General features: G+C 33.2%; 1 protein-coding gene across 6 annotated transcripts in view; it reads right to left on the bottom strand.

Moving 5' to 3' along the window:
* LOC111088429 overlaps window positions 1-12,805 on the bottom strand; it is a 76,503-nt gene extending 63,698 nt beyond the window's left edge. For all 6 annotated transcript variants that reach the window (XM_022398544.1, XM_022398553.1, XM_022398540.1 and 3 more), the window contains exons 1-2: window positions 11,827-12,805; window positions 463-658 (exon numbers count right to left, since the gene is read on the bottom strand). In XM_022398544.1, coding sequence (XP_022254252.1) covers window positions 463-658; window positions 11,827-12,176 — 546 coding nt within the window. In that variant the 5' untranslated portion in view covers window positions 12,177-12,805. The remainder of the gene's footprint in view (window positions 1-462; window positions 659-11,826) is intronic.
* Between the last annotated feature and the right edge of the window lie 576 nt (window positions 12,806-13,381).

Raw genomic sequence — 13,381 nt, 5'->3', positions numbered from 1 at the left:
AAGGCAGCTAGTTATCACCACTCACCGCCAACTCTTGGGCTACTCTTTTACCAACGAATAGTAGGATTGACCGTAACATTATAACGCCCACGGCTGAAAGGGCGAGCATGTTTGGTGTGACGGGGATTCGAACCCGCTACCCTCCGATTGCGAATCGAGTGCCTTAAACACCTGGCCATGCCGGGCCCTAGTATGTTCTTCGGAACTAACCGCATAATACCAACTTTACAATAGTATATTACATATTAATAATATCAAGGTTGTTGTATAGGATAATTATAAGTTTTGGAAATATAGGTCTGTCCTATAATGTTGTTGTTGTTTTCTAAGTGCAAAGCTACACAATGAGCTATCTGCACTCTGTCCATCACGGACAGCATTGTTTGTCAGTAAACTTACCGCTGACCAACCGGGGTACATCGTGTACGAAGTAATATTTGAATAGAAATGTAATTGTCTTACCCTTCCATCTGCTTCTGCCAGTGATGTTCCACATTTCCGACAGGCGGCTATTTTACAGTCTGTACACTGGGACATGGTTTCAGCTGTTAGCACAGTCACGTGACACTGTGGGCAAAGCTGTTGTTGCTGAGTTTGAACAGGTGGCGGCGCTGAGGTAGTTCCAGGAGTGGTTTCTTGTCGAGTATGCTGAACTTTCCTGAAAAGCAATGGTTCGTTGCATACGATGAATACAAACAAAATCAAACTATCTGGATAAATTACAATTCTGATTCAGACAGGGTGCTTTTTTTATTGTATACATACATATATTTGAAATTTTACTTGACTATAGACGTATTTTCTACTGATATAATATTGATATGTATCTTCTGATCATGTATTCGTGTCAAAACGTTGTGTTCACTACTGAATGTGCCAAGAGACAGTAAAACATTCAAACTTCGTCTGATCGTATTAGCACTTACATAACATCTGCCTTATTCTTCGAACAAATATACAAAGTTTGTTCAAACATTTATGGCAAACTGGAATAGGTAGCACTGGAGAGCAAAAGTTGAAAAATAGTCTTTCACATTTGCCCTTGATAAAGTTTTCGGTTAAAAGAGATTTATAATAGTGTTGGCTGATGCAACTGAGGAGATGAGAGGAGCCAGAAAAGGATGAATTTAGCTAATCCTTAATCTAAAAAAAAAAACAACAACAAGGTATAAAATATGTCTAGCGCATTCTCTACCTCATATCTTATTCCATCGCAAAGACTGTATACTGTACTATGCATTTGACAGAAAAGCATGCTTTTTGTTAACTGGTTATATCTGATGTAACCTTTTCATCACGAAAAGAAATAACGTAACAATCCAACGATCCTGTTCTTCCAGTATAAAAAGAAAGGGGCGTGTAAAAAAAAGGCTATCCATGGAAACTACTTATCTAAAGAGATATTTCGTTTAATCACAAGCTCCGTTATCAGGCTACAGCTGCCAGATTGGACATGATAATGGTCGGAAATGAATTATTCAACTGGTCTCCAGATATGGTGACGATATATTCTCAAATTATTATAATTTTAGTTAATAAATCTGAAGAGAAACTGGAGGATGAAAATCTGAGCATTCTCAAACTCCATGTTTTGTAACGAAAGCGTTCAAATAGAACGTAGAAATAAAACTAAATCAGACTGACTCAAGCAGCATTTGTGGTTTCTTTCCGTTCATCTCGAATAAGGTGATGCTTGATCAGATGAGTTTATTAGTAAATAATTTGATCCCTGATCAGATGAGTTTATTAGTAAATAATTTGATCCCTGATCAGATGAGTTTATTAGTAAATAATTTGATCCCTGATCAGACAATTTGATTAAGTAACATGCTATATTATTAGCGGAGTGTATTTCTAAAGAAGTGGATGCCTAATGTGAAAGTAACAAAAATGATTTTTGAAAATGTTACGACACCAAGTGGGAGTTCATGAAACTACATAACAATGTTTAGTGTGTGATGTCGTTAATCCTGTTCATGACGTCAGTTAATCTACTAGTGTTTTCCCTCACATTATAAAGTGAAATGCACATTTTCACAGGGAAAAAATATTTATTAATTGTTTCACACATATCAAGATATAACTTGATATCAAGATATATAAGTTGAAATTTGCCAATTTGCTATTGTATTTGTGTGTGTGGAAATGATTTTAGATTCATATACTTTTAAACATTGGGTGAAATAAGAATAACAATGCATAAATATGCCCTCTTGTTAGATTCATTTTTAAAAGTTTCTTTACCACGTATTGTATAAACTACAATACGTATTCACTACAGTGCATTGTTGTTATACATATATTCTACATTACTTACACATCCACATATATGCGCACAACCTATATAATACAAAAATTAATTAATTAAAACCTATTGTCACTAAACTAGCTATCAGTCTTCAGAGGAATGTTGTTGGTGCGAGATTTCAATCTCATTAACTTGCATATAAAACCTGCAAGAGCTCGAAAGTAGCGCATCTGTCTGAAGATAATATAATCTTGTTATATGTAGCATTTCAAGAGCACTTATGATGAATACTTGGTTAATTAAACTGGAAAGAAAATTGTACAAACAACCGGTAAATTTATCTTTTCATCATAGTTTTTCTGTTGAATTCTTTGCTACTTGCTGCCGAGATGTGTGCCAGATTTGTAGATAATTACTATCAGTCTTATTGGGATGTAATTTCGCATAAACCCACCAATCAAACTTCGCCAGTGTAAGGAGTTATATACCATAATAACTAAGTTTTCTACCTTCCACATGATTTTAAAATTGTAAAATATTTTTTTAAATAATTATCAAAATACAAATATAACTTAAACATACAGATTGAAGGTAGATGATGAACAAGGTTTGTTACAAAAGGAAGTAACTCGAGGATGTAGTTTTATTGTACTATCAGATTTACACTCATTTCTTTATATATATATATATATATTTCTGTGTTAAAAAGACTTAAAAAATCGAGAACAAACTATTCCAATTGTCGTATGATAATTGGTAGAGTTTAGATTCAGAGGGAAATATTTTATGACGATGGTTAGCACACTATATAATTTAAGCATAATTAGTTTAGGTTTTGTTATTTTCTTCAGAAAATCGTAAACTTTGAAACTTATAATTATCGTTATTAAGCTTGTCAAGTGAAAAATTTAAAGTGTCTTAGTTTGAAAGTGAGATAGAATGTAAAATCTCAAAAATCTACATCACCATGGTTACCTGAGTGGTTATATAAAGTGGTGAAGATAAATATTTAACTTGTGATATTATCAGGGAAGACTAGAGACAAAACATAGGTGCTACGTCCGGAATACGAGGGATGTCCGGAAAAATTTGCTTGTCATTACATACAATGAACACGAACAAGAAAGGAAACTTCAAAAGCATACTTTATTTCTTACACAAACACATACTTGATGTGTAAGTGTGTGTTTTTTTGTTGTTGTTTTTTTACAATACAACTAACCAGATTCGATAACTTTCAAACAACTTTGTCTGCTGCAGCGAGAAGAAATAGTTTTCCTGTCAAAGAGAACAGAAATGATTGTACGTCCTTTCCAGACAAGAGATGGAAGGATTATGTCTATATCGCATTTACAGGTGTTATTAAAAATTATGGTGCAATATACCAATCATACGTAAGTGATCTATGATGATCATCATCATAGATCTTCAAGGGAAGATTAACTTCCAATAATAACTTGTATAAACCACAGTACCACCTCTAAGCTTGGGTATAACCAAAATCTTAGGGAAGAAACAATACAGAGGTTTAGCTAAGATAGTATAAGCTCTCTGAAAGGACATTGATGTAATCTTAACGTGAGTTGAGGATTATAACAAATTTACGACTACTTACATCCTGTTCATTAGGATGCTGACTAAATGTAGAACATCTGCACGAAAAGTTTGCACGAAACTATATTCATTTGTAACTATAGAAGGGTAAGATCTGGTGTTTCTCAACTGTCACATATGCTAACACTTTAACACACTTAACACACATTTTTTCAGTGATCTTAGCAAACATCGTAACAAATATACCGAAACGAATTTCAGTAACCGTTATAAAAGAGATCTTACCAACCAACACGAATTAACAGTACCACGACTCTGTTATCAAAACAACGTATTATCTTGATTCCAATTCTTTAAAAAAAACGCATTGTTTCCGCCAACTGTTAGTTATCTTTAATGTTTTAGTTTTATTAAATGTGAATTATGCATTTAGCATACTTTAGCTATGAGTATGAATAATAATAAATTTTTTGAAAACAAAATATAATCAAGTATCTAAAATATGCTACAAATTGTATGAATTATGACACGTTTTGGCTGTAAGAAAATCAACATCCAATATTGTTATTCATAGCTGTAGATAAACCCATAAACTACATTTACTATTGTATTCAAATCGAAGTTCCTTTGGTCTTTTAAGCAGTTTAACACAAAACACCAAATCGTAAAATTGGAAAAGTGGGAAAAAACATGTACTTTATCGAAATACATATTCATTATGATAGCTTGCAGCAAATACATTAACGATTATCAGTTACTAATTCACTGCCAACGCTTTCATTTATAACCCTACTTTTTCGATAGGTTAAATTACTTTAAGTCAGGTCATTTGATTTACTGAAAAAAAAACAGGTTAAAAGAGTACTTTCTTCGTATGCTGTAATATATTCAGGTACAGGTGTTTCAACACGCATTTCAATTAATCCTCTTTGGACAAAAACGGAAAGTTTCAAGTGACATGTCATGCGCAATGTAGTATTTCGTAAACGCTGTACTGAGCATCTGATCCTAGCAGTTCCATCCAACACCAGTGCTAGTACTTATGGATTTATACTGAAATCAATAAATGTATGATGTGCTTCTGACATGTTCACACGGGATCAATACATTTATTTATTCTAATAACAAATAAAAATGGACGCCACTACTAACGTGCGTTCCAGTAGAAAATATTTTACAGAAGTTTATACATAAATAATTTGTGGCTTACTTGGTCACTGCCTTTTAAGGATCTCACGATCTAGTACAACAAGGATCCACTTTCCATCACTCATATTATAGAACGTGCTCTCAGTAAATTCAATCCCGCTTCACATCACTTACTTCATTTTTTATCTTATTTATAGCGTACAATTTGAAATTCTACGGAGCACAAGAGGGTTTCAATAAAATATATTATAGAGAGTATTGAGTTAAGATTCAATGAAAGGTTATTTCAGGATTTTGAATAGTCAAAGTCCAGAGTTGTGCTTATAAAAGAAGTATATGTTGCAATAGAGGATATATCATTAAATATTTACACAAGAACATGTTGGAAAAAAAGAATGCCGAGTCTTTCAATTTGAAAGTCATTTATCCAGTGGTATTATTCAGATATTTTGAATGAGATATTTTCGATATTCAGTGCGTTTATATAGCTTCTTTTGATCAATAATTAATGATGCATATAAGTACAAACAAAAAAAAACAACAAAAAACAAAGGCAAGTATCAGCAAGCAAAGAAACAAAAATTTATGACATATCTCAATACTTTACGTAATGTAAACATTTAAAATATTTAAAAAGAACAATATAATTTCGTAAACATTTAGTGAAATGTAACCATGGATTTCAGTCATTATTGACGCTGTTGCTCCACAGAATGTTATCTAGGCTAGAGGTACCTTCAGGGAATCATAATAGAAAGGAAACTCGATAACGGATAAAAAGGTTTGAATATTATTCTATGTATAGCCAGATTCAGTTCACTAACTCATGAAAAGCGTTTTTAGTTCTACATATCGTATTACGGTGTCATAATGTTCATTCTAATATCCGAAACTTCTAGCTAGTCCAATACTCTAAGCCATGTCATTAGTCTTTATTTCTTTTAAATCCTACAAGAAACCCTTTGGGGTTTTTTCAGATTTCCCTTGAAGAATTATTTTGTCATAAACAGTTGAAAATTTTCTTCCATCATGAAATAAGAATGACGTCCAAAATTATTTAAAACATCGTAAAAACGCTAATAGTAAAAACGTTGATAGTAACGGAGTATGTAAAAGTTTTGACTCTTTTGATTATAACAATGCTTGGATTGTACTCTCTTTGTTAAGTATCATACTTATAAAAACGCTAATAGCAGCAGAGTATGTAGAAGTTTTGACTCTTTTGATTATAACAATGCTTGGATTGTACTCTCTTTGTTAAGTATCATACTTATGAAAACGTTGATAGTAACGGAGTATATAAAGGTTTTGACTCTTTTGATTATAACAATGCTTGGGTTGTACTCTCTTTGTTAAGTATCATACTTATAAAAACGTTGATAGTAACGGAGTATATAAAGGTTTTTACTCTTTTGATTATAACAATGCTTGGGTTGTACTCTCTTTGTTAAGTATCATACTTATGAAAACGCTAATAGCAGCAGAGTATGTAGAAGTTTTGACCGTTTTGATTATAACAATGCTTGGATTGCACTCTCTTTGTTAAGTAGCAAATTTTAACTTTACTTTCTGATTTATTAAAAGCAATTATTGTGGGCTGAAGCATCAGATATTTGCAGATATTTGTTTGTAGATAGATAGAAGTGGTTAATTTTGCTTAAATGGTACGATAATCTCGAGGTTCTTAATAACGTTGTATTGGTTTTTTAAAGTGAAAACAAAAACTAGGAAATAGAAACACTGAAATGTAAGACCTGAAATAAACAAAAAGTTCCTTCACATTATTGCTTCCAAAAACAAGCGAACAGCTCAACAGAAACTACGGGTCTTTACAGCAGCGTCTCTTCGAGGGAATATAAAGTCTGATTTTTCATAAGAAATTAATACATTTCTTCCTAATGAATGTAGCATATAACATGCAATTCACGCCTGTGAATATAAATTGAACGTTATTAGTTTTATGATAACTAAAACAAGAAAAAACCATACTTATGGAGCCTTATTGATTTAAGCTGTAAAATTCCAAGTACATCATAAAAAAAACGACATAAATAACGTGCGGAATAATCCTTTTGCGTCATGGTGCACGTGCACATGCATTTAAAAATTCTAGCCAGTATGTAGCCACGTATGATTTTTAGAGGTGACATATTTATTTTCGCTAAAAATAGTGAATAAACGAAATCACCTTTTAAAATAGCCTATCTTATTTCGATGGATTTGCAATATGTACATTTTCTGCTTAATAAAAAAATAAATATTCGAGTAACTATATCAGTAGCTGCTACTAATTTAATCTTGTGTATTAAGTAAACCTGATATAGTTGGCTTGATAAAATCTTTCTCGCTGATAAAAAGATGTGTATATATACACTCAGATCCATAAGTATCTAGGTTTGAAAGTGTCGAATTGTGGATGAGCTCTTTTTAAAGTTAGGACACAGAAGAATCAGACTACACTTGAAAACTTACACGCATCCATCATATCCAAAATAATTAAAACGTCAGTTTTTAGATTTTCTTTGTTGGAATTTCGCGCAAAGATACACAAGGGCTATCTGCGCTAGTCCCTTCTAATTTAGCAGTGATAGATTAGAGAGAAGACACCTAGTCAAAACCACCCACCGCCAACTCTTGGGCTACTCTTTTACCAACGAATAGTAGGGTTGACCGTAACAATAAACGCTCAAACGGTGGAAAGGGTGAGTATGTTCGGTGACGGAGATTCGAACCCGCGACCGTCAGATTGCGAGTCGAGCGCCTTAACCACCAGGCCAGTGAGTTTTTACAATCCTTGTGTAAGCTGATTTTCTACTATATCAGAAAAAATGCATCGTGTTACAGCACAATATATATATATAATTTAACATTCCTCAATCCTTAACTGTTTTAAGTTATTATCAACCCTATCACATGTGATTCACAGAACATGATGCTACAGCGACTGAGTATCACATGTGAAAAAATGTAAACCTAGGATAAATATAACATTTTTTCATAAATTCTTTATATTTTCATTACCCATTACAACAATTTTCCAAAAAAAAATTAATATTCAAATAACCGTATTCATAAAAACAATTAAATGATTTAAAACATGGAAAGTGCTAAGCTAGAAAAAAGTAGTCTTCTGATGACTAAGCATGCGAAGCTTATAACTCTGGAATTGCGGGTTCCATTCCCACTGTGGAAGCAATGCAGATAGCTTATTGTGTGACTCTACACTAAACTAAAAACAAATGACCACAAATAAAAATGGACTCAGGACATTATAGATTAGATCGATAAATGCTGAAAATTGCAGCGAGATACGAAAGTGGTAGATGCCAAAACGACAAAAATATTGAAAAATGGTACACCACGATCATAAAGTAAGGTTTTTAATAACTTTAACAATGAAATAACTCGGATATTATGACGAGATGGCACTTTGAATTCTATAATTCCATCTACAGAACAACTCTGTACGTCCTAACATTGACAAAACGTGTTGTACTCACTGCTGAGGTCACAGTGAACGAAATACCATGAGATCGGCTTGAATAGATGAGGTTAAAGAGGTTCAGTAAATGAATTATTCCTTTAGGCTTTTGCCCACCAATGGGTCAGCGGTAGGTCAGAGGGATTATAACGCTAAATATTTGGTTTCGATACCCGATGTGAGCATAGCACAAATAGCCCAGTGTGTAGCTTAACAGCAAAACAAACAAACAAACAACTTCTAGACTTGTAAGTTAATTAATCATTTCGAGAATAATGCTTCCAGTTTTACAAATCGTTTTGTTCTTTTCCTCTTTAGTTAACCAATATTTGCGAAACGATATCCTCAAATTTCAGAGTACAGCATCAGTTGTTTGAGGTTCTTTGTTGTTTTACGGGGTAGAGTAAAAAAAATGGCGAATTCGATCGTCTCTGCATTGTTAAAAAAGAAACATTGGCATCATGAGAGATAACAAATAGGTAGATAGCTACTTAAATAAAATAAGCTATAAACAAATATGATTTTTATATACGAAAGCGAAAAGTAAATGCAAAGCACTTAGAACGGTAGATTGATTAAAAACCAAACATTTATATCGATAGATAAATAGCAAGATATAGCGATGTCGTGTTACAGCACCAATATATATATATTATAGAGCAACATGAAAGTGTGTGAGTAGCACGTTTGTCCAGAACTTGTTTGTTGGGCGTAATGGTTGTATTTTCTCCTTTTTGTTCTGTTACCATGGTTATGAAATTAATATACAGCTGCACGTGTTGGAGATTACCTTTTAACGAACCATCTTTGGTATATTAGGATTTAAACTATTAGATAAAAGCACACAAAAAAAAAACTTTGAGTCTGGAAAATGAAGATTACTAATGATATTTTAACTTTTTAATATATAACATTTTATGTATTCGACCTTACTTGAAAACTCTTAACACGTGACAATGCTTCTGGTAATGCTTTTTCTATAATGAAATGGTTTTTTGAAGTTTATTCATTACAGTATTTTTATATATATTTGTAAAAATTGTACGTCACATGAATTTAAAACGTCTTCATAGACCTCATGACAACTATATCAGAACTGTTTTGATTCGAACATGAGGCGAAAACCGCATAGTTTTCTTGAATCTATTGTTAGTATCTGTTTTGTGAAGTTAATTATTGATTAACTTAAGTACAAGTATACTTAATGTGACGTGACACATCCCCTTTATACGTGTTATTCAAACTCAATGCATAAATCTAATACAAATACCTAAACCCAACGCCCCCATACATTACATCCTACAACTTCTAAGCCCTATTGCAGTTCCCTGGTAAACAAGCTAGGCAATGGTTGAAAATAAAATCAAGACAAGATTTTATCACATGGATTCTGATATGTTTAGAAAATTCAAAGTAAAGCTTTAGTAAAAACATCAATCATCGAATCTTTTTGACCAAACAAGTGTAAAAAAAGCGACATGTCTGTTCGTGTTGGGTAAGCTAAAATTTCCCATTTTACGCAGCGATTTCAAAAACAAACAAATGTGCTTTGAAATTGTATTTTTGTTTTGCGTTATGCGCGCTTTAAATTTTAAATAACAAAACCAAACTGTTTTATTTGATAATAAGATATTGATATAATAAACTCAGTACAAGGCAATAACGCAAAAAAAAAAGAAATGCTTCAGTATATACGATATACAATCTATAGTTCTTCTAATATTGATTTTATTAATTGTCAAGAAAATGTATATGCATCTAAAAAAGAGACGTCTAAAATACTGAATTATCGACACGATGACGCATATAATATGAATAGGTTGCTGGCGAGCGTTCGAATTTTCTTTGATAAATAAGCTTCATCTTTAAATCATATCAGTAATAAAAGTTGCATGGCTGGCAAGCGTTTAAATTTTCTTGTACATGCTATCTTTCTGTTTAAATATGAATGACATGTTATAATTTGTTCTGCTTTACAAAAATGTTTTCCACGATAATGGTACCATAGGTGAATGACACACAACAATAGGTTACTGTAGTGAAATGAACTCAGCTACCTCCTTGACCGAAGTTGTATGTTAAATCTACATACGCTGTATTAATAAACTTTTGAAAACATTTCATGTTGAATGGGGGGGGGATGGAAAACACATAGTAAGCCTGCATACTACACCAGCAAATTGTGCTACGTGTATAGCCAGTATTCAAGTACAGCCAACAAAGCTATGAGAGACTTATCTTTGTTCACTTCATAGCATACAAACCAGAAAGAATCTTTCAGTTTTGACGAAACTTTTTTGAATGTGCTTGTCCAAGTAAAGAGGCTCGTAAAGGCACCTTTTAGTTGCTTTTATAACTCAGTTTTCTCAACCTTATTTCTTTATTCTAGCTAATTTTAATCCTCTTGTATGAAAATAAGTGCATTGTATGTAAGATTTGAAAGCCAGAAATCGCATGTGTCTATTGTCTTTTGTGGTATCGAGTGCTAGTATTTATGACAAAGTTACTAAAACTATCTGGTTCCATTCCTAATTTTAATCTACTGACCAGAAGGAAGATAACCAGTAAGCATCACCCTACCACCTACCATCTACAACAAGAGATAAACCGTCACTCTTATAAAGCATTCTTAGCTTAAAGCTCTACCATACGGTCCCTGTGGATTGAATCAGTTCATGAAATAAACTAAAACTGATGCATTTATGAATTATTTTACTACAGATGTAATCCAATGATCATCAGACTTATTGTGCTGAATGTTATATCGCTTTAAATATATTCAGCATTATGAAATTTAAATTTCTTCCAAAAGTAATATCAAGTTTCGTGCTGCTTAAATCACAAACATATACACCATTCTTTTTTTTTTGGTGAAATTATGCCTTTTAATATGCTGCTGTCATATACATATATAAATGTATTATTTCTGTCAATTATTATTATTACCCTGTTTAAGGTTTAGATAGATGCATTTCTAGTTAAGATAACTTAAACGTCTCTTTGGCGTTTCTTGTTACTGGGACTTGAATTTTTGTGTTACCACTCGTCCATTTTACTGGTGATATGACAACTTGGATGTACAAATCTGTAACTGATGCCATCTTAAACAGTATATAATTGTTAAAAGTATTAAGTGAATTAAAGTTTAAGTTTACTCGTGTTTCTTAGTATATGTGTATGTATAATGAGAAACAATTATAGACTTATCAAAAAGCTCAAGTTAATTTGAAAACAGACTGAAGAGCCCCATGAAGATTTTATATCATGATATTTTGCATTCGTTCTACAAAAATTGATTATTACACTTTCCTGAAACCTAATTCTATATTAATATTCTTGATTAAGATACAAAGGTAAAATCATGTGGATGTTCAAAGAAAACCAAAATACTTACTTTCTGTGTTTTTCTAAATCTTTGTCCATGTGCTCTGCCTGTGCCATCACTGATAAGATTTGGGCCCTTTCTGCTTCTGAAAGGTCACTGAGGTCAACTTCTGGTGCTGCTGGGGTCATGACTTGAAACTTTGCCGCCATTTTTGGTTGATGTGACATAGTTTCCAAAGTTCTAGGTCTGCTTAATGGAGGCTGAGGTTGTTGAGAGTCTTGAGAAGGAGGAGGCCCTCCCATTGGAACAAACCCCGTTCCCACACGTGTTTGTTCTTGGGGTCGTCCCGGAAAAGCTTGTCCACTTGGCACTTGATCAACCTGATCTGTGCCTTGTTCTTGACTCGCCTCGTTTCCCATGTCTAGATATTATTGTTAAGTGTTTTTTTTTTGTTTTCAATCAATATGACAACAGCTTAGCAATTATGCACTAATGAATTAGTAACAATTAGTCTAGCTAAACAAACTTAACGGTTTTATGTACACAACTTTACTAAAGAGTGGGACGTCCTACAGACTAATAGCTTGAAACACAAGTTAAGGCCAAAATCTCTTCAAGAAGAAAGACAATAAGGCATACATTTTCGTTATTATTCGTATTAAAGCAATACTTAAGTAACGTTAAGGACATAGTGGTAAATTCAAAGATTCTTTTCTGGTTTAAATCGACGGGCGAGAACCGTTGATACTACAGAAGACTTTTCTAATGGCTTTGAAGCTGCCCAGTGAGACGATGTATCGACCAATGTTTATCAGCAGCGACTGCAGTGATAATGACGAAGCATACCATAGAATTCCTGGGTTTAGATACCCGACCACTGTTCTCCATGAACGACGCGAGCGAGTGTCTGTACTTTACACTTGTAACAACTCGAATCTATGTCGTTAGAACAAACAGTACTATTTAACTGTCAGACACTATACGGCATTATTACCTGCAGTTACTTAAGGTAATTCATTATTTGTTTGCAGTTACTTAAGGTAATTCATTATTTGTTTGCAGTTACTTAAGGTAATTCATTATTACCTGCAGTTACTTTAGGTAATTCATTATTTGTTTGCAGTTACTTAAGGGCGTTTTCTTTTGTAGTAAAGTTATATACAGTTATCAAAATAAGTTGAAATAATAGAACTAGCTGAAGTAAAATGTTAAGTAAACGCTTACCACGTTATAAGAAGTTCAAAAGTGATCTACAGAAAGAATGATAAAACTGCGTACTCTCACTAGCGCAGCCCCTGTAAAGAGTGTTTTACAGCAGTACTATGCAGCCCGAGATTCGATTTTCCGTTTCTCTTTCCCTGTCTCTTGGGCCTTGCCGCAGAACATGACAGCAGTAAACTGCAGACCCACACGCACACTGCCTACTCTCGTGCGGTAGCTACCCACTTGCTTTAGAGGGGTGGAATTGACATTTCTCCAGTGTTAAGTTGGCGGAAGAATAGTTGAACTTAACTATCAAAGAGAACAAACAGAATATTCCACATTATTAAACAACACACAATAACTGTTTTCATTTTTGCGAACAATTTATTTCTTTAAAGGGGAAATTACATCGAAATACTCA

Source organism: Limulus polyphemus, unplaced genomic scaffold, assembly GCF_000517525.1.
Source record: "Limulus polyphemus unplaced genomic scaffold, Limulus_polyphemus-2.1.2 Scaffold95, whole genome shotgun sequence".
Lineage (NCBI taxonomy): Eukaryota > Metazoa > Arthropoda > Merostomata > Xiphosura > Limulidae > Limulus > Limulus polyphemus.
The sequence above is the reverse complement of the archived record's forward strand: the minus strand, read 5'-3'. Positions and strand labels throughout refer to the sequence as shown.